At 39.5% G+C, this 20,417-nt stretch overlaps 1 protein-coding gene across 1 annotated transcript; it reads left to right on the top strand.

Moving 5' to 3' along the window:
* The first annotated feature begins 2,911 nt into the window (after window positions 1-2,911).
* On the top strand, window positions 2,912-18,819 carry LOC117390265 (gamma-aminobutyric acid receptor subunit rho-1). The gene is made up of 11 exons (XM_033987964.2): window positions 2,912-3,094; window positions 3,174-3,386; window positions 9,077-9,127; window positions 9,381-9,487; window positions 11,328-11,395; window positions 12,780-13,003; window positions 14,412-14,494; window positions 14,589-14,729; window positions 15,969-16,121; window positions 16,880-17,076; window positions 18,131-18,819. Exons 2-11 carry the CDS (start codon window positions 3,277-3,279, stop codon window positions 18,428-18,430), a joined length of 1,434 nt encoding a protein of 477 aa, XP_033843855.2. The 5' UTR covers window positions 2,912-3,094; window positions 3,174-3,276; the 3' UTR covers window positions 18,431-18,819.
* Window positions 18,820-20,417: the final 1,598 nt, after the last annotated feature.

Below are 20,417 nucleotides of genomic sequence, written 5' to 3' on the forward strand. Positions count from 1 at the left end.
GACGTGGAATATGAAGGTAGGAATTAATGTTATGTACTACGTAGCATTTACAGCACTGTTAAGTTTTTCGGACTTAGATGTCATTGATTTTATAACATATATGATTGATTATACAAACATAATTTTTCTTTATCACATTTTGATAATTGATGCTACGTCAGTGTAATATGACTATTTCAAGCAATACAAGTAAGGTTACTTCTTTGTATTTAAACTTAATTTCTATGCATTTGGTCTGCATTGATGCGCTTCTGCAACCAAAGTTGCCATCTGTGCACAACAGTTGCTCACTGCTTCCAGTCAGAGGGACAGTCGGCTCCACCATTTCCGCTGTAATGTAATGCTTCTGAGGTTTTTGCCAAGTCGCACTAAAATCACTAAATCCTGACAGATCAGGCAGTGGACAGGGAAATGCGGCTGGATGGCACTGGGGATGCTCCAGGGCTTCTGCCTGTTGCGCGCTCGAACTCCAACTTTGGAAATAGCACAAACAGACCGCTGTCAAACAGAGGATAAATGATAAGAGTACAGAGGACAGTGAGACTCAGCAGTGTGGGCGCTAAATACTCGGTCAGACGCTGTTTTCAAGGCAGCTGCTGTATTCATGTTCAGTGCTGTACAATGTCTTTAAGGCTTGACAAATATTGCTGGAAAAAATCCTAATAATTCCACAAAGTGAGTTTAAGGTACAGGCCTAGTTGAATGACTGACATGTTATTATTATTTTTAGACTACAGCCTACAAAACAAAGACACACCCTCAAAAACTCCCCAGAAAAACTGTTGAAGTGGGACACTGACTGAATGCTGTGTAAACAGATGCATGATACATGTTTGATAGCCCATGTTACTCTGACCTCTAACACGCACCACATTTGAGGAAATAAGACCTGATTTATCCAAACATTTCCTGGAGATGAACCCTCAGACCCCTATTATTAAGAACCTCTCAAATCCATAATGTTTGTAGTTATGTCATCTGTGTTTTAGGGCTCAATAATGTTACATTGAGATGAGTGAGAGATTTAGTGCCCATAAAAATATCTATATGAGTTCTGGCTGAGCTACAAAAACTTCACACTCAAGATTTTTTATTTATTTTTTATTCTAAGTCCTGTCACAGGGATTACATCACAACAGAAATGGTCAAGCAGACTGTCTCTCTAATTGGAACTGGCTACCGTTGTGTACAGAGCCAAATGGAAATAAAGTTTTAGTATTCATGGAAATGCAAACTATTCCTTCCAGAGCATGGGGAAATAGCACCCTCATGTGACCAAAAATCTAGGAGAGTCATTTGAGGGAAACTTTTAATGAATTCTTCTTCTCTAACACCCTAATATCTAGTTTCTGTATGTCTGTCCCTGAGGAGCTGGACGTCATGTCACATGTAACTGAATACACTGCAAGATAGAAAAAAGCAATAACATCTACAGAGAGACAATTAGATCGCAGAAAAGTTACATAATGCAGCTTTAACTGAAGCTGCAAAATACATTGCTTTCACATTTCTGACTGGTTTAACATTTGTGTCACTGAGCTAACCTAAATTGATGGCCTTATAATCCAACTCTTTATCCCAAAATAACAGGGCAGGCACGTGCAGCTGTGATATGTTGGTTGGCTGAGCTATGTTAGTTGATTCAGCACAAATAAGAATAACATTTCTATAACTCATGATAGAACATATATAAGATACTATAATTCTCCAATGTTCAAATAGCCCACTGGAGACACATGATCTGTAGTTACTATTCAGTCATATTTCCTCTTTATCAGTCAGTATATACTTGGTGCACTATGTAACTTTTGATGTTATGGCTTTGACCCGAGTGTTCCACAGTATGGCATAAAACACATCTAAATTGCATTTATTCAATTGCAATCTTTTATTGCTGAGTAAATATCTTAAAAAACATACATTTTTGCTGCGACCCGCCTCTCTACAGATCTGACTTGTAACTTGGCCATATGACATCACCTGCTTGTCTACATGGAGAAAGAGATGTTTATTTGCTATACTGTGGAACATCCCTGACAAAGCTACAACATCTCCATGGAGGCAAGCATGTGGCGTACCCTCAACTAGAAAATGTACATGCACCTTTAGTACTTGATGATCTTCAAGTGCCTCCCTCCCGTCAACCCCATATTACACAGTTTTTTGATCTATGTTTTAATGTTGTCTCCTCATCAAAAACATACCTGAAGTTGTGTTTTGTTTCATTCACACATGTTTAACACACAAACCTTGAATATTTAGGCTGAGTTCTTAGGCTTACTATAACTCTCTCAAACAAAACATACTCTGTTCCACATTGTGATGTCATGTTATAATACGGGAAGTGCTCTACTGTGTTTTTAAATTCCATACACCTTCACTAGAACCATTTAGAAGTTTTCAGCCCTGGAATTGCAAATCTCTGCTGAACTAAAGGTAAAAGGTAGCTGTTAACTAGAAAAGTACCCCTTTGTGGTACAGGTGAAACAGGACATTTTGATCTTTAGATGTAGACAGACTAATAAACCAGGTTTACTCAAACATGTGTGGATGAAACAAAAACAACTCTAGGTATGTTTTTGAAGAGAAGAATCACAAGAATCCATTTTGTGTAATAAAGGAGCTTTAAATAGTAGGTACACATTGACAGTGCATCTAGAAAGCTCTATTCATGAGCTCTATTCACTGATCCAAATGTATCTTTTACTGAATAATAAACTCTCTGCTTACAGCCAATGCCAAACAAAGTGTGAATGAGGACAGCTTTGTCAGTTTAACTCCCCAGAATAGCTCCTCATTTCACTTGTGCTGCATGTGATCGCATCAAAGCAGAGCACGGAGCATCCTTTTGGCTCCTTTGTACCATGTGCCAACCTCCTCTCCGCCACGCTGACCTTACAAATGCTGCATCACTGCGAGGATGGGGGCATTAGAGTGGAGCAGAGCACACATACGAGAAGAGGGTATGTGCGCGCGCCAGAGCTCAGAGCTGGCCACATCCGCCACCGTGAAGGGATCAAATCTGGACCATCTGACGCGCAAGGATTTATGGCTTTAGTCAAAATTGCTTTTCCCACTGCGCAGATTAAGCACCGTAGGATGTTTTCCACTCCATGTAGAACAGTGTCAGTGGAGCCTCTGTACTAGTGCTGTTTGTGTCTTCACTCTTGCAGGCACGCGCGGAGGGGAGCAGGGGAATGCGCGAGGGGGACACCGGAGCGCTCTGGGATTCGGAGGGGAGTGATTTTTGAGGAGAGGCTCGTCCTCCGCGGAACAATGCAGGTGGATGCTGTGCTGGCGCTGCTCTGTGTTTGGTTCGTCTCCGGAGCCACAGGGAAGATGAGCCAGACCAGGGGTCACAAGCTGGAAACCTACAAACAAAGCAGGTAATGCATTTAGAAAACAGATATCAAAATATTCAAACATTATACCAACTGTCTGTATATCTTACTATTGCCAAAGCCATAACCAATAAGGCATTTTACATACTTGCCTACTTTTTTATTATTGAATGCAAAAGTTCATGTATCCCTGGGTTTCAGAATGATGAAAAGTTAGGACTGTTGCCATAGAAATTGACTATTTAAACAAAATATTGTATCTTTTGAATGGTCAACTGTTCTCAAAATGGCATCGTAAAACAGGAAGTGGAAACCCAAGAATATCTAATACCATTTAAATTTTTTCTTTTGCATTTCAAGAAAACTTTTATTTAGAATGGGGCCTCAACACTGGTAAATATTGATTGTTAAATTACCTTAATGAGTTAAAATGGCTGTCTATCTGTGTATGTATATGGCATATATATATATATATATATATATATATATATATATATATATATATATATATATATATATATATATATATATATATATATATATAGCACGTTTCATATGACAAACATAGACTCAACGTGCTCATGCGATAAAAAAGACACTGTTCAAGAACATGAGCTAAAACCATGTTATATTCAAACAAGAACATATACAGGAAACATAAGCCAATGTAATTCAGATAAAAAACATTTGGTTTCTTTCTTTTTTTTTTTTGGTTGTCATATCTTGAGGCTAGGTCAGGACTGGGCATGGAAGGTCACTGCTTGTATTACACAGTTTAGTCCCGTGTTTCAACCTGTAGGGGAGGGGTCAGGGCTGCACACATTTTGTTCAGACGCCAGATTGAAGAGAGAGAGTGGAAGACCTAAATCCCCACATCTATTTCTGTGCTACTTCCCCATGTTGTGTTCTGCTAGCCCACAACCACCACGGGCCAATCAAAAGCCATTTAGCCACAGGCAGCGGTCAAAGTCATTTTAGGTCACTATTTATGCTAATTGCCTTTGTGCATCATTGGTTTAAGTGAAATGGACAAAACTCACTGGAAAAGGCTATACATGTCAGTATGGGTTTGATTGATTCCTGATATTTGAGTACTTGTTTTTTTCCTGACTGTATATGGCAGTTTACAGACCCATTTTATCAGTGTCATTGTACTGCTTGTAGTTGTTCTCATTCCAGATGCTGTAGAAATAATTTAAAATCTGGCTTACCTGGAGACATGAGCACTTTACGATAGTACTGCCCATTCAAGTCTGCCCATGTTTCCATTGTGGTGGATAGTAACTGGAGATGTCCTCGGTACAGTCGTGGCCACTTCCCTGTTTTATGAGTTATAGAAATAAAGCTCAAGCTCTATTGTCAATACAAGGCTCTATTGGACAATATATTGACCTGGCCTGATCTATTGTAACTATGGTAACACATCTATCAAAATGAGACAGCTCCTACTGGTACACTGCTTATATAGATACTTTGATTGACTGTTTTATCTTTCAGCATACAGCAAATTGTCTACATTATTGTCTCTTCTTATGGGATGTTGCCATACGACTTGGATGTTTAATTTCCAATATCGGTATTCATTCCATATTGAACATTTGGGTAAAAGAATGGATAGAGATGAGACAAATGTATGGGTTGGCTCATAACAGTTATATTAGAAAGTGTTTGAAGGGAACAGGGATGTATTAGAGATTGAAAAAATGTTTTCCTAGTATTTTATTTTGAAACATTTTTAAGATTCCACAGCATCTATCCATCATGTCTGTATGTTTGTCTGTATGTCTCAGATAATCCAACTTGACTTCCACCCATAGAATATATATAAATGGACATTGCTAACACGCCAACCGCTCCGTTTCAAACAGGAAATGATCATGGGCGTGCTTCCAGCTCCATCATCTCTGACTCAAAATCACTTTACATTGAGAAATGGTCGACCCTCTCTCTGTAACTGCTGCAGTGAGCCTTGTCGTTTTGGTCTTAAAATTTGCGTATTAATCCGCTCTACATGATTTTGGTGTTTTTATTTTGCCATTTTGACCGTGAATCAAGACATGGACATTAATAATAGACAAATCAGGTTCCTGCTTTTCCTGAGGTCACTTCTGCTAGAGTTAGCAACAGCTTTGATTGACAGTGTTGCTAAGTGCCTGTTCCAGCGGAGCGGGTAGGAAGAGGCATTACCTTCAAACAGCCTCTTTCCTGATTGGCTCTTCGGTTGCTATGATACTCAGGTCAGAATTCCAAATGGGGAACTCGGCTCTATCGGTGCTATCCTCGATAAGCTTCATTTTACTGAAGCCGAACACTGTGGGTGACGTCGCACTCACTTAGTCTTCTTCTTTATACAGTCTATGCTTCAACCCTTGTATATATTTACCAGAATAAGTGGCCTTTGGTGGGTGGATGCATGGTGCTTTTCCTTAAACATATAAAAGGTTATAGTGTGAATAGAATCACAGTATTTTGTTTGTATACATCTCCAGGATGATCTTTTAAAATACATCCTGTTACCTTCAGCTGTCATTTAAGCAGTAATATTTTCTCTTAACTACGCCAGTCTGTGTGTGCCCACTAACAGACTCATGAGTAAAAATAATAAGGTTGAAAGGAAGATTCAAGGTTCCTCTATTGTTATTGAATGAGACACACAACACAGAACACTCACAGCTGTTGAGAGAGACAAAATGGAGTGAGTATATGGGATATCCCTTACAACTCAGGAGTATTGTAAGAAGAGTATGCCTTCAGTCCAAGTGGAGAGTGTGTGGGTGAACGTGTGCTGGCTCTGATAAGGTTTCCCTGGCGAGGCTAAGTAATGAGGCTGTATCAGCATGCCCCGTCCAACCATAATCCCCCTGCCCTTTGATACTTACCAAAACATATCACTGCTCACACCGCTCACAACAGCTGCTATTTCTACAGCCTGGAACATGGAACAATATGTTTAGTTATAAAACAAGATTATTATTATTCAGAGATAAAATGCTAAATGTTTTTACTCAGAAACAGCATTTGAAGTTGCCCCAAAGGTCATACACATGCGCACAATCGATCAGTGCACACTTCTGTTCATATTGTGTGGGTTGTTGTCCAAGGCAACAGAAGCTCACCCCATCACAGAGCATAAATATTATTATAAGAATAGCTTCAATTAAAGTTTCAAGGACAACTTTGTTCATAAATTGTCAAGGTTAGAGTGAAGCATGTTTTTGAGCTAGTGTTTGGCAAGTTTCATTGTGAAATCAGATAGATATAGATTTGGTGTTTTGTTTTTCCTTTGTTTATGTATATTTAAATAGAAAAAAAGCAGTTCCACAATTTGATCCATCTTCAGATCATTAGAACCAGTGTTTATGGGTAGACATAGACCAATGTATGGGTTGGCTGATAGTGGAATTATCTTCAGCCCATTAGAAAGAGTTTGAGATGTAGTAGAGACTGAAAAAAAAAATGTTTTCCTCGTATTTTACTTTACTTCCTTTATGTAGAGCAAAAGGTTGTCTATATGTTTCTCAGATAATCCAGTTTGACTTCCACGCTTGTATATATTTACCAGAAAACAGGGCCTTTGGTGGGTGGATGCATGGTGCTTATCATTAAACATATCAAAGGTTATAGTGTGAATAACATCACACTGTTTTGTATGCACACATCTCCAGGGTGACCTTTCAAAATACATCCTATTACCTTTAATGTGAGGTCTATGGTGAGTGAGAGGGGGAGTGGAGGAGAGGGGAGGAGGGAGGGAGGGGTAGTGGAGGAGAGAGGGAGAGGGAGAGAGAGAAAGAGACAAATCAAATAAGAGAAAAAGGAAAAGGAAAGAGAGAAAGTGTGTGAGAGAGAGAGTAGGGGAGAAAGAGAGTAGAGGAGAGAGTGAGGGATAATGGAGGAGACTAAGAGTGTGAGAGGGAGAGTGGAGGAGAGAAAGAGGGAGCATGAAAGAGGGAGAGCGAATGCGAGAGAGGGAGAGTGGAGAAGAGAGACAGACAGAGAGGGAGGGATAGTGAAGGAGAGAATAAGTGAGAGAGAGTGGAGGAGAGAGAGGGAGAGTGGAGGAGAGAGAAAGAGTGAGAGTAGGGGAGAGAGAGAGGGAGAGTGGACAGAGAGAGTGAGGAAGAGTGGCAGAGAGTGAGACTGACAGAGAGGGAGATTGGAGAAGAGATGGAAAGGGGGGGAGTGGAGGAGAGTGGGACTGACAGAAAGGGAGAGTAGAGAAGAGAGAGAGTGAGGGAGAGAGTGGGGGAGAGAGGAAGAGTGGGTGAGAGTGACAGTGACAGAGAGGGAGAGTGGAGAACAGTAGAGAGAGGGGGGAGTGGAGGAGAGTGAGACTAACAGAGAGGGAGAGTGGAGGAAAGAGAGAGAGTGGGGAAGAGAGGAAGAGTGAAGGAGAGTGACACGGACAGAGAGGGAGAGTGGAGGAGAGTGAGAGGGAGAATGGGGGAGAGAGGAAGAGTGGAGGAGAGTGACACGGACAGAGAGGGAGAGTGGAGGAGAGTGAGAGGGAGAAAGGGAGAGTGGGGGCGAGAGAGAGAGAGGATTGGAGAGACATTTCTGCCAAGAGGATTAGTTCTCAGATGGAGCAGAGACCCAGATGAGTAGCACCACTGACCATGAGCCCCGAGCAACACCCTCCCTCACCTTCTGCCTTTGTGCCTTTGTGCCCACTCCCTCATTCTGTGTCAGTGGCAGTTCCTAAATGCATGTCAGGGATTTGTCAACCACAGCATGCTTTACTCTATTAATCCATTTTAGGATTTGGGGAATTCATCTCTTTTCCTGCATGTGGCCTAAATAAGCAGCTAAAGAGACCTCCGTATGCGTCAGCTTTTTGTTTATTTTTAAAAACAAGTGCTGCTAATTGTAACGGCAGCGGGCTCTTATGACCTAGAAACTCTGGGCCAAATTATACACAGGGACAGAATAATAATAGAACAAACAACAAACAGTCCTATTATGAGGGAATTTAGAAAAAACACACAGGCTATATTTTTATGTACTTAACTCTAGTTCTGTTTACTTACTTTTGGTCAGACTTGTTCACATACACTGCGCATCATTCACCCCAAGCACGCACCATGAGTTCGTGGTGGTCTTTTCTTTCCCCTGTGGCTAAATACACTATGACAACTGAACGCGCTGGTTGTGAGGGAAAAACTTTTGGAACGACACAGACAGAGGCAGGCTCACCTGCACAGACAGACCCAGGATCACCTGTGCAGACAGAGGCAGGAGGAGACATGTCGCTCATATTAAGCTGATCCAAATTGCGTCGTCAGACAAATGTGTCAAACAGCAGTTCTAGCACCCATTTATACAAATATACATGATTAGTGTTTTTTGCCCAATTCCAAGTACTTTTTACTGTCACCACGGACTGCATAGGTGGCCCAAGGTCAGCCTCGTTGACACCACACTTGCCCAGCTCCAGAGAGTGGGTGGAGCCGCTCCGAGACCTCCTGGTTGAAGGGCTCACTGACTGGCCGTTTACTGCAGTCCGGAGTGGGACGGTTGGGTTCACACTGGCCGAAGCAAATACTCGTTTACGTCAACCTAACTAGTGGCAGTGTGAAAATGACCTCAGTCTATTATTTGTTTACCTTTATTTGTATTATTGTGACCTACAGTCAGATATAGATCAGCTTAAGACACGTACATTCATTTTTTATTCTATTTGCAATATTTGGTGATTCACTGTTGTTATTCTGCTGTTTTTTAAACCTCATTTGAAGGTCACGAAGAGAAGCTCGCATGGATGACGCTGGAGGCCGCAAAACTGGAGGGTCAGTGTTTTATGTAGGCGAATCATGTTTTACCATATTTGAAACACATTTTACATTTTATTTTTTAAGTATCACATTTTGATCATTGTTATTGTTATCTAGACATGCTGACTCTAAAACACATGTCAAAAAGCCTTTTATTACAAAAATATCGGCTTTATTAAATCAAAATTGCAAAATAGATAAAACTATTTCAGCCCTAGTGTTACATATGAACCTCTCCATCTCATAAGTGTAATACATGTGCTTTTAGTCCCATCTACAAACGCAGTCCGGACATGACCAAGTCGCTGATGACTAAATCTGAGCAGCTTCTGAGAATAGACGATCATGACTTCACCATGAGGCCTGCTTTCGGAGGTAACCACATCAAACAGTATGTGTATATGTGTGTGCGTATGTGTATATGTGAGTGCATATGGTTATGTGTGTATATGTAACGCACTATGCTTAGTATATGTGATTATGGGTCATCCAGTGTGAGGGGATAAGATGTCATTGGTTGTTCCTAAGGCTAAGCTCCAGTCTTAATGAGATGCCGTCCATGCAGCTGGCTGGAGCTGTTACATTCTCTGTCTGTGTGTTAGTGCATGTCATTTGTCTCCTTGTATATTCAAAGGATTTGATGTGAGCTTTTAGGTTTTTACTATGGGATCATGTCCAGATAAAGGCAGGATTGTTATTTTAAGAATAAACAAGGCTGCAAGATTATTCACAATGAAATCAAAATCACAAATTCAATGGATGCAATTAGTAAAGGCTGAGATTTGTATTATTATTATTTATTATAATGTCTTCCTGTGGATAAAAACCTGTTGTGTAGATCTGTATAAACATGTTCTGAAATGTGCTTCTTGTATTAGTTTGTCAGTTCATATTTCAGTCTTTTTGTCAATTCTTCTGTATGTGTTTAGATAATGAACTTGCACAGAATCCTTTTATTAAATTTAGGAGGCTCAGATCCAGCTTGTTCAATTCCAATACTGATATTGATATTTTGGCTTTTGGTATTTGTCGATACTCGATATCAACTGATATTTATTATTTTATTTTCATCAAAACACAGTAAATTTACTACTTACTACTTCCCAACCAGGATATCGGTTGAACCGATATCATAGATATTTGTCACAATCTTTCATCCATTTTTTAAACAGCTGTAGTTGATATGAGCACTCTGCTGCCATATGGGTGTTTGCTTTGATGCTTAAGTGAAACAACACATGCTATTTTTGTTAGTGCCAGACAGTATTTTAATCACACCACAATCTGCTGTTGGAACAAATCGAGCGACCCAAGCGACCCCAGGCCCATTTGGACATTTAGTGTGAGTGTGTGTGTTTGCCCAAAAACACATTTTATCCACCATTGCATCGACTCATTGTCGTTCATTACCGTGACCTCATTGTGAGAAAGACAGTGACGCAGTAGTGTTGGCTTTTGTCCATCACCTGGAGCATTGGAATTTGTCCTCTGCATTTGACCCATTCTTCAGTGTTGCTTGAGCAACCTGCCGTTGCAGATATTTATCACATAGTGGGGACTAAAATCTGTGTACACACTTGCATCACGGGGACCTTTATTATTAGATCAACATTCTGATATAGATTAAACAGGTTTGGCTTAGGGTTTAGGTTAAACTTAAGGATAGGATCACTCTCCAGAAAATGAATGTCAATGGAAACATGTTTGGGCCAGTGCAGTGTATTATTGGGGACCCATCTCCAAGTCTTGTGCCATAGGTTTGGTCAGGGCCACCAGCTGGAAGATTAGTCTCTTGTGCATGTTTCAGGTTGGTAGAAGACACTGGAGTACCTGGAGAAAACCCCTCACATACAGTGCAAACATGCTAACCGTATCAGCCACATTTTATTTCAGTTTCTAGAAAATAGTTGTGATAGATAGTTACTTTTCCAGGGTATACCACCAGTTTGTCTCCATGGAAACGTTGCCTAGAATGTTCTACACAATCCAAGTCGTCCGTGTTACATTGACAGTAGGAAGACATGTTTTATATAGGCTCAGAGCAATTTAAAACATGTATTTAGGGTATTTTTTAAATTTTATACTGGGGAATATTGCATACCAAGGAACATCTCCAAGTGTATCAGAAAAGTTACAAAGTGCACCTTTAATTTAGAATTTCCAAAAATAAGGTAAATTAAGTAAAAATCTGAAATACTGATGTGGGCTTTTTCAGGTCCTCCCATTCCTGTTGGAGTAGATGTCCAGGTTGAAAGTCTGGACACAATCTCAGAGGTGGATATGGTAAGAACTGTTAACAAATCTCTCCTCTATTCCAAATGTTTAACCTCAAATTTAATCCCTTCAGTAGCACTGTCTCCAACGAAATATGGAATTAAAGGGGCTGTACCTGTCTTTCATGTAGCAGGAATACGTTATGAAAGTGAGAAATAACTTTAGACCACCCCTAACCATTTAAAAAAGTCTGTCCTATGTTTCAAGTTGGTTTCTTTTTTCAATTAATTCCATAACTTTTACAATTTACTATTGAAAAAAATGCTACCATCTGATATTAGGCCCTGTACCAGATTTTTACCGACTTAAAAATAGTGCAACAGTCCAAAGTTATTCCTCACTTACCTTTTGCATTTTGGGACATGCCCAGAACACCTTTTTAGGGAGGTGTCCAGGAGGCATCCTGAAGAGATGCCCGAGCCACCTCAGCTGACTCCTCTCAAAGTGGAGGAGCAGCGGCTCTACTCCGAGCCCCCCCCCCCCAATGTGACCGAGCTCCTCACCCTACCTTTAAGGGAGCGCTCAGCCATCCTGATCTTGTCGTTTCGGTCATTACCCAAAGCTCATGACCATAGGTGAGGGTAGGAACATAGATTGACCAATAAATCAAGAGCTTTGCCTTTCGGCTCAGCTCCTTCTTTACCACAACAGACCGATACAGTGAACGCATCACTGCAGACGCTGCACTGATCTGCCTGTCAATCTCACGCTCCAACCCAAAGGCACAGGGACGCAACCCTCTCGATCACCGGGGTGAACTCCAACACATGGCGACTGAGCAAGCAATAAGCAAGCCCACACCACCTCTCCCCACGGGCAATGCCAAAAATGGAGAGTCCAGCCCCTCTCAAGGAGTTGGTTTCCAGAGCCCAAGGTGTGAGTGCAGGTGAGGCTGACTATATCTAGTCAGTAGCATTCAATCTCCCGCACAAGATCAGGCTCCTTCCCTCCGGTCGTTGAGGCCCCCGCCTTTGACTGCCGCCCAGATCTCTCCGTGCCAGCCCCTCATGGATCCTCCCGCCAGGGTCAGTCCATGGTAGGACGGCCCTATGTCCCTCCTAAGGTTTAGTTCGTTTTTATACCTGACAGTTTCGTCTGCTCACTAATGCCATTCCTCAGACTAACTAACTAAACCTTGGTCTGAAAAAAGAATCTAAAAAAGAATATTAAAATAAAAACAGATTGGTGTGGAGCGGAGTTTTGGTGTCATGGTAAAGCTCCTCATTATCTGACAATAAAACGCTTTTTAATTAGATGCAGACAGTACACAACAGACTTATTTTGACCTCAAGAGCTGTTTATACAACATATCTGGTCTGGGGCAAGAAAAAATGTTCTTGAATACATAAGACAAAGATTGAAACGGTTTGCGTCTTGATTTCTTCTCCTCCAGGACTTCACCATGACCCTGTACCTGCGTCACTACTGGAAGGACGAGCGGCTGTCATTCCCAAGCACCAATAACCAGAGCATGACATTTGACTCACGGCTGGTGAAGAAGATCTGGGTGCCTGACATGTTCTTCGTGCACTCCAAACGCTCTTTCATTCACGACACCACCACGGACAACGTGATGCTGCGCGTCTACCCCGATGGGAACGTGCTCTACAGCCTCAGGTCTCACTCTTTTATTGTGTTTATATTAGATTTTACTTTGTCCAAATGAGAGTGCTCAAGTGCTCAGTTGCATCTCCTGGAGTCTACATGAGTTCATTCATTCATTCATTTTTTTTGTGCTTTAGTTAAAATATTTCTTTGACAAACACTATTGTTTCTAGTTTGGAATGGCCACATTTTGCACATTTGGTCACATAGTCAAATTTTTATACAGCACTTTTCCACTTTCAAAGCACTCAGAGCGCTTTACATCAAAGAACCACTCACCGATTACACATATACAAGCGTACGCAGACACTGGGGGCAAGGAGGGTTAAATGCCTTGCCCAAGAACACAACTGTGGGAGCTGAAATCGCACCGCCAACCTGTGTATCAGTGATGTTTATGCGGAGAGTGGGATTCAAACTGCCAATCATTTGATCAGTGGACAAATTCTCTTCCAATTGAGCTACTGACACCTCAATATTTTTGTTTTGTGTGAATGGTTTTCTTTTGTGTTTTTTTATTTCATGATGACATCAGTATAAGCCAATTTTGTTTGTTGAGCACAGTTTATTTACAAAGAGATTCCAAGTGTTTTACGTAACAAGAAAGTTGCATAAAAATCACAATACAAACCGATGAAAACGTAAAGAATCATTTTAAAGGTTAATCTAAAGGAGAAGAGATAAAATCCTTTCTCGCATTCGCACAACTACATGGAACGGTTTTGAGCTTGGATTTAAATATTTGGAGCAGAGGCCTGTCTCACATCTTCAGAAAGACAGATTTAGCTGCATAAAATTGAAACGCTGATACTAAAACTTCATCAAACTTCCACTTCAGGCCAAATTAGTTGATTCTTTGCTCACTTTTGGCGATGTTTGGGTAATTAGGTTAATCGTGAATATGAATTTTGCTAGTGCCTACAGGTGTTTAACAATGAGAGGGCTATACATTCTACATAGATCATTTTACTGTATCATAATTTAATTTGGAGAGGTATCATATTAAAAGCACATATGCACAGCAGGTCTAAATGTGGTGTGTGGTCTGTGTGGAGAGACTGACTGCAGCTGCAATGATCCAGAAATGGCTTTGAGGAGTACACATAAAAGCAAGAATTAAACTAAGAGCCACTATCTGTCTGAAGCATCAGTGCACTGCAGGGAATGCAAATGAACCTCCGCTCCAGCCTCAGTCACTCAGCGCTCCAGTTATTATGGGAATTTAGGATTCTGAATCGCTTGCTAATGAGCTGGAATTTAAACTGGTTTTATTTATAATCTTGGCGTGGCGTATTTAAATTTTGCTGTGCGACTTTGGGTATTCACAAAGATTTGATACACAGACAGTAATGCATTTCAAAAGGGTTGTTTGGTTTGTTGTTTTCTTCGATCTAATTTCCATTTTTCTTTTTTCCTACAGAGTCACAGTTACAGCGATGTGCAATATGGACCTGAGCCGCTTCCCCCTGGACACACAAACGTGCTCGCTGGAGATTGAGAGCTGTGAGTGTGGATTCTGTGTTTGAGCTCTTCATACACAACCCCAAGAAGTAACGGTTGACAAAATACAATAACGTTTTCTTTTTTTCATTTGCAGATGCATACACAGACGATGACCTCATGCTTTACTGGAAAAAAGGCAACGAGTCTCTGAATACTGATGACAGAATCTCTCTGTCCCAGTTTCTCATTCAGAAGTTCCACACCACCACCAAGCTGGCCTTTTACAGCAGCACAGGTATGGAGCGGTGCAGTATATACTCTTTTGGATACACTTTAATATATACACCTTAATTAACCTTAGTAGAGCATGAACAAAGCCTACTTACCGGGGTAGGAGTTAGGGTTAGGGTTTTAAATAAGATTATGGCATTCATTACATATTCACGTATATGCCATTCTTTTTTCTTTTTTTTTTTCATATTTTTATTGATGTGTGATTACAGTATACTGTCATTTAAAACAACAAATGCATACACACCTTTTTCATTTTTATACAACAAGAACTAAAACTTAAAAAGTAAATAAATAAATAATATAAAATAATGATAATAATAATACAAAAATAAATAAATTAAATAATCACACACATCTTGACTGTAAATAAATAAGAAGAGCATCACATAATAAATAACCAAAAAATATAATAATAATAATAATAATAATAATAATAATAATAATAATAATAATAATAATAATAATAATAATAATAATAATAATAATAATAATAATTACACACACAAAAAAGGAGTGGGAGGGGTCTTTCTTCATGCTTTAAAGGCTCACACTGCCACTTGCTTGTCTCCATGGAGATTTATGTTATTGCTTTACCTGGAATGTTTCACTGAATGGCATTATAGTTAGGTCTGTCTGTCTTCCAGTTATTCAATGCAGGTGTTCAAAAATACCTTGCAAAACTGGCCATCTTGCAGTTAGTGAAGTCGCCCCTCTACAGATTTGACCTTTGAACTTCTCCTAGTGGTATTGCCTGTCTTAATGGAAATACTGGATAAGTTTGATGCCATGCTCTGGAACATTTCAAGTAAAGCAATTATATCTCCATGGATACAAGCACATAGCAGATGGACCCTTCTCTAGAAAAGTTACATAGTGTACCTTGAAGACTTGTTATGCTAATTAGTATACACACCCATCCTGAAGTGTACTGCTCTCTTTGATCTTGCACAAATATGGTTTAAAAAGTTGTTTTTTATTACTCTGACGTTTTAGCATTCATTTTTATTATGTAGTGTTACCAGCCTTCTCAGTGAAAGGAACATTTTTGTTTTAAAATTTTCCTTACAGAGACATAATAGGATTCACTTAATCCCAAAATGAAATAATCAAAGTGGTGGCAAGCGTCTGTAGGCTGCATAAGAGCCCGCAGTGTTCTCCCTCTCACACTCAGAGTTTATCAATGCGGGACAGAGCGGCTCGGCGCAGTGTTCTCAGTGTGTGACTGTATCCATGTCTCCAGGTTGGTATAATCGTCTCTACATCCACTTCACTCTGAGGCGCCACATCTTCTTCTTCCTGCTGCAGACGTACTTCCCGGCCACGCTCATGGTCATGCTGTCCTGGGTGTCCTTCTGGATCGACCGGAGAGCTGTGCCTGCCAGGGTGCCTCTAGGTAATGCACGGACTTCTTCTATGTGTACTTTCACTTGGACTGTGCATTTTCAACATAACTTTTAGTTACACAACATGTCTGCAATCTTACTCCTGTTGGACAATCCCTCGTTAATTGTGATATTTTAGTCTAAATCCTTTTGAATTAATATTTGATAGATCTAAACCAAATCAAACTGGCATGACTTCTTGGTTCTTCTGATGTTCTTCACTAATTATGTGGATTTTTATTTAAGGGACCATATTACGCTAATTTCTGATCTATGTTATAATGTTGTTTCCTCAGCACAAACATACCTGGAGTTGTGTTGTGTATCATTCACACATGTATAACACACAAATTGTACATATTTAGGCTGAGTTTCTATCTGAAAAGGAAAAGACTCCACCTTGTGATGTCATGTGATAAAACAGGAAGTGCTCCACTATGTTTTTTATACTCCAAACAACTTCACTAGAATCAATTGGCCCTGGAATTGCCAATCTTTTCTGAACAACAGGTAAAAGGCAGCTGTTAACTAGAAAACCACCGCTTCATGACATCACAAGGTGGAGTATTTTGGGCTTTGGAGACGTAGACATGTAGACGAATAATAAAGTGTTACTCAAACATATGTGAATGAAACAAAACACAACTCCAGTTATGTTTTTATGGAGGTACAAGATTCTAACATGGCTTAAAAACTCACAAGAGTCATTTTTGTGTACTATAGGACCTTTAATCTAAATACACTCTATCTCATAATTTACTCCCACCAGGCATAACCACGGTGCTGACCATGTCCACCATCATCACGGGGGTGAACGCCTCCATGCCGCGGGTGTCCTACATTAAAGCTGTGGACATCTATCTGTGGGTCAGCTTCGTCTTTGTGTTTCTGTCGGTCATAGAGTACGCTGCGGTCAACTACCTCTCCACTGTGCAGGAGAGGAAAGAAAGGAAGCTACGTGAGAGGGTGAGCTAACAGCAACATCACAAATGCCCCTAGAACATGTGAGATAGTCCTGGTTAAAGCTATAATTCTTTGTACACTTCTGAGCAAAAATAAATAAATGCATTTGGCGTTCCAAAGACATTTTAAAAATTCATAAAATGTTCTCAGAGAAACATTTTGAGACTGCAGCTTGTGAAAATTAATTCTTCATGTGCCAAATGCTGTGGCATATGGAGCCAAATTTCACTGCGAGCCTGAGGGAGATGTAAGAATAACATCCCGCTAAAATGTGTCCTCTGATGTGAAGCAACACCATGTACATGAAATGAATCTAGGTTCAAGAGAAATATTTTAAAGCTACACCATGTTACTTTTCTGGTAGAGGGTCCGCTGCCTTCTTGTATCCATGGAGATGTTATTGCTTTGCCTGGAATGTTCCACAGTATAGCAATAAACTTATCTCCATGGAAACAAGCAGGAGATGCTAGAGGCCTAAAACTGCTCCTATTAAGGGTATTTTCACGTTTCAGTTTTTCAAGGTATGTTTTGAGCAATATAAACAGCTTTGATTGAATAGATATTTCAATGCCATAAACTTTCCAGACAAAGTATGAACATCTCCATGGAGACAACAAATGCCGGCAAAAGTTTGAATGTAACTGTATTTTTTCTTCTCAAATTTGCCTTGAAACCAAAGTAGTGACACATTTATACTATCATTTGTGCTTTTTATTTCTACATTTAGCCCTAGATTTGTAAAAAGTATTAAAACTAGTATCAAAACTAGATACTCATTTGAGCAAGTATCGATACTAAAAAAGTCACATTCACAGGACAGAAATGAACCTTTCCTGAATAGCTTTAGAATGATCTTGAGCTGTATCAGAACAAGTATAAGACATATAGACTAGTATGGCCAGGGAGGGATGACACAGATATAAGACCACATGGTAATATAAAAGAAAGTACTATGATCTAATGTTGAAAATTACTGATGAATGATTTTATATTGTCTAAAGACAGGATGTTATAGCCTATACATGATATTAACTTCCTAACTCTATCCTCTTTTCAGTTGCCATGCACGTGTGGTATCGGCAATCCGGACGAGATAATGATAGACCCCCAGATCACGGGCTACGGCTCAATGGACCCTAACACCACAGGGCATTATGGGATGCCTGAGAACGGCGGGCGACAGGAGCGCATGTTAGCCCAAGTAGCACTGAGCGACCCGCAGCTCACCGGCCACGTGAAAGCGAGGGGCTACGTGAACATTTGGATCGACACACACGCCATAGACAAGTACTCCAGAGTGGTCTTTCCCGGAGCGTACATTCTCTTTAATATCATCTACTGGTCCATATATTCCTAATGATGGTCCAAATGGTGATGAGGCAATCGCTGAGTGGATTTAAGGCACGGGGGCCTCAACAGATGGATCTTTGCCTTCTTGACCCAGCCTCTTAAAACTGATGGACTGCTCTGAGCTCCTGATAAGCACTTCTGAGTTTGAACCAAGAGTGGAGTATTCATGTGTCACTGCACGAAATAGACACAAACTCAGACAATGTTGAACTGAACGCGTAGACATTTTGTATACTTACAAATGAGTCAAGCACATTTCCAGAGCTGCATAATGAGACATTTATTTTTAAACCAGCTAAAACTTTGTTCAAATAAAAAAAGAAAATTAAAGTGCATATGACAGGTTAGAGTACTTTTCATTAAAATTGAGTTAACCTAATTATTTTTGATTTTACCAAAAAAAAAAAAAAAAAAAAAAAAAAGTACCTAGATTTGTCTTTTTTTTTTTTTTTTTTTTTTTTATTCTTGTGAAGTTTATTATTTTACTTCCTGGTTGGACATGCATAATTTTTGAATGGTTAACGAGCCTATCTGTACCAAATTAACTGTTCCTAACTGTATCCCTAATTCCAACCTTAAACTGATTGTGAAAAAATATATAGTCAAAAATGAACACATTCCAGCATAGTCGCCAATGCAAAGTGGCAGTTGTGTGGCATAACTTGGTTGGGAGAAAAATGAGGCCAGCAGCAGCTATGATGTACGTCGTTTAGGTAATTCAGCCTAGCAACCATAACGTAAACAAGGGTCAAAACTTAAGTACATTGCACAATAGTTATGATGAGGCAAATATAATAGATGACAGCACCTTTATTTTGTTAAATCAGTGTGTAATCTGTCTGAAAAATGTATTCCTCTGTCATAAACTGTATAAACTGTCCCTCCATTTTGTGAAGAATTATTCGTTGAGCGTAAAAATAGAGGGATTCTGTTTTAGAACTGACCGCTTCTTCCTGTTTTTTTGGACTTTTCTCCTCAACTTTTTTTTCCCACAAACTGATGTAACTATGATAAATATTTACCACAGTTACTATCTCACCAGACCAAGTAGTAAGTACAAAAACATGAAAGCCTGTCAAATGCACTCTAACAGAAATACTATGTTTTGTAAATTTGTAATCTGGATTATAACTGTGAGACAATCACATACTTAACTGTATGGAGCATGTTTGTGTAATTACTGTGATACTGATGTTATATTATTTATTTAGCAGATTATTATTATTATTATTATTATTATTATTATTATTATTATTATTATTATTATTATTATTATTATTTATATCAAATGCTTTTTTACTTTGTGTAGTCATTATGGATTCCAGTTGCTAGTATTGTCTTTTTCAGCTTACAGACCACTTTTTAGACAATAAAAGTGTTTTTCTTTTCATAGAGATTTTATTGATAAAATGCATTTATGGAAAGTATGCTTATGTATGATAAAAGATTAAATGTTTTGTATTTGAATTCACACTCTTTCCTTTTGCATGTCTCATATATGGTTACATTACTCTCTTCTTTAGTCCTCCGGGTACTGCCCAGTTTAGCAGCTCTATTTGAAATGTGGTTGTGGGCAGAGTTTATGTGTGTAGTCCCATTTTAATTTTATACTTTCAAATGTTTATTTTTTCACACAAACTACCAAGGTGTTTAAAGATATAAAATAATAAAACATCAATTTCACAATCTGTTCCTCTTAGGATGTTATCCAAAGTAAACTAATGATCAGACCATTTTTAAAATATAGATTCCTCTTCTACAACTTTAAAAGCTCCTTCTGGACATGTCTGTTTTGTCCCATCTGGGCTTCGGTAGTCCTTGGGGCAAACAACTGCTTTTTCAGCAAAGTAACCTAAATAAAAGTGTAATTAAAAGTGGATTCTGATATGAGCTGGAATACGATGCAGCCCCATAGGTTTACTCACATAATACCTTGGACAACATACTGCCAAAGTCTAGAAACAGCCAAGTTGTAATGAATACACAATGAAAAC

Source organism: Periophthalmus magnuspinnatus, chromosome 22 (assembly GCF_009829125.3).
Source record: "Periophthalmus magnuspinnatus isolate fPerMag1 chromosome 22, fPerMag1.2.pri, whole genome shotgun sequence".
In the NCBI taxonomy this organism is placed as follows: domain Eukaryota; kingdom Metazoa; phylum Chordata; class Actinopteri; order Gobiiformes; family Gobiidae; genus Periophthalmus; species Periophthalmus magnuspinnatus.

Coding starts and splice junctions, on each gene's coding strand:
- LOC117390265 (XM_033987964.2), top strand. CDS start 3,277: ATGCAGGTGGATGCTGTGCTGGCGCTGCTCTGTGTTTGGTTCGTCTCC. Junction 9,488..11,327: donor CATGAGGCCTGCTTTCGGAG/GTAACCACATCA, acceptor GGGCTTTTTCAG/GTCCTCCCATTCCTGTTGGA. Junction 16,122..16,879: donor GCCTGCCAGGGTGCCTCTAG/GTAATGCACGGA, acceptor TACTCCCACCAG/GCATAACCACGGTGCTGACC.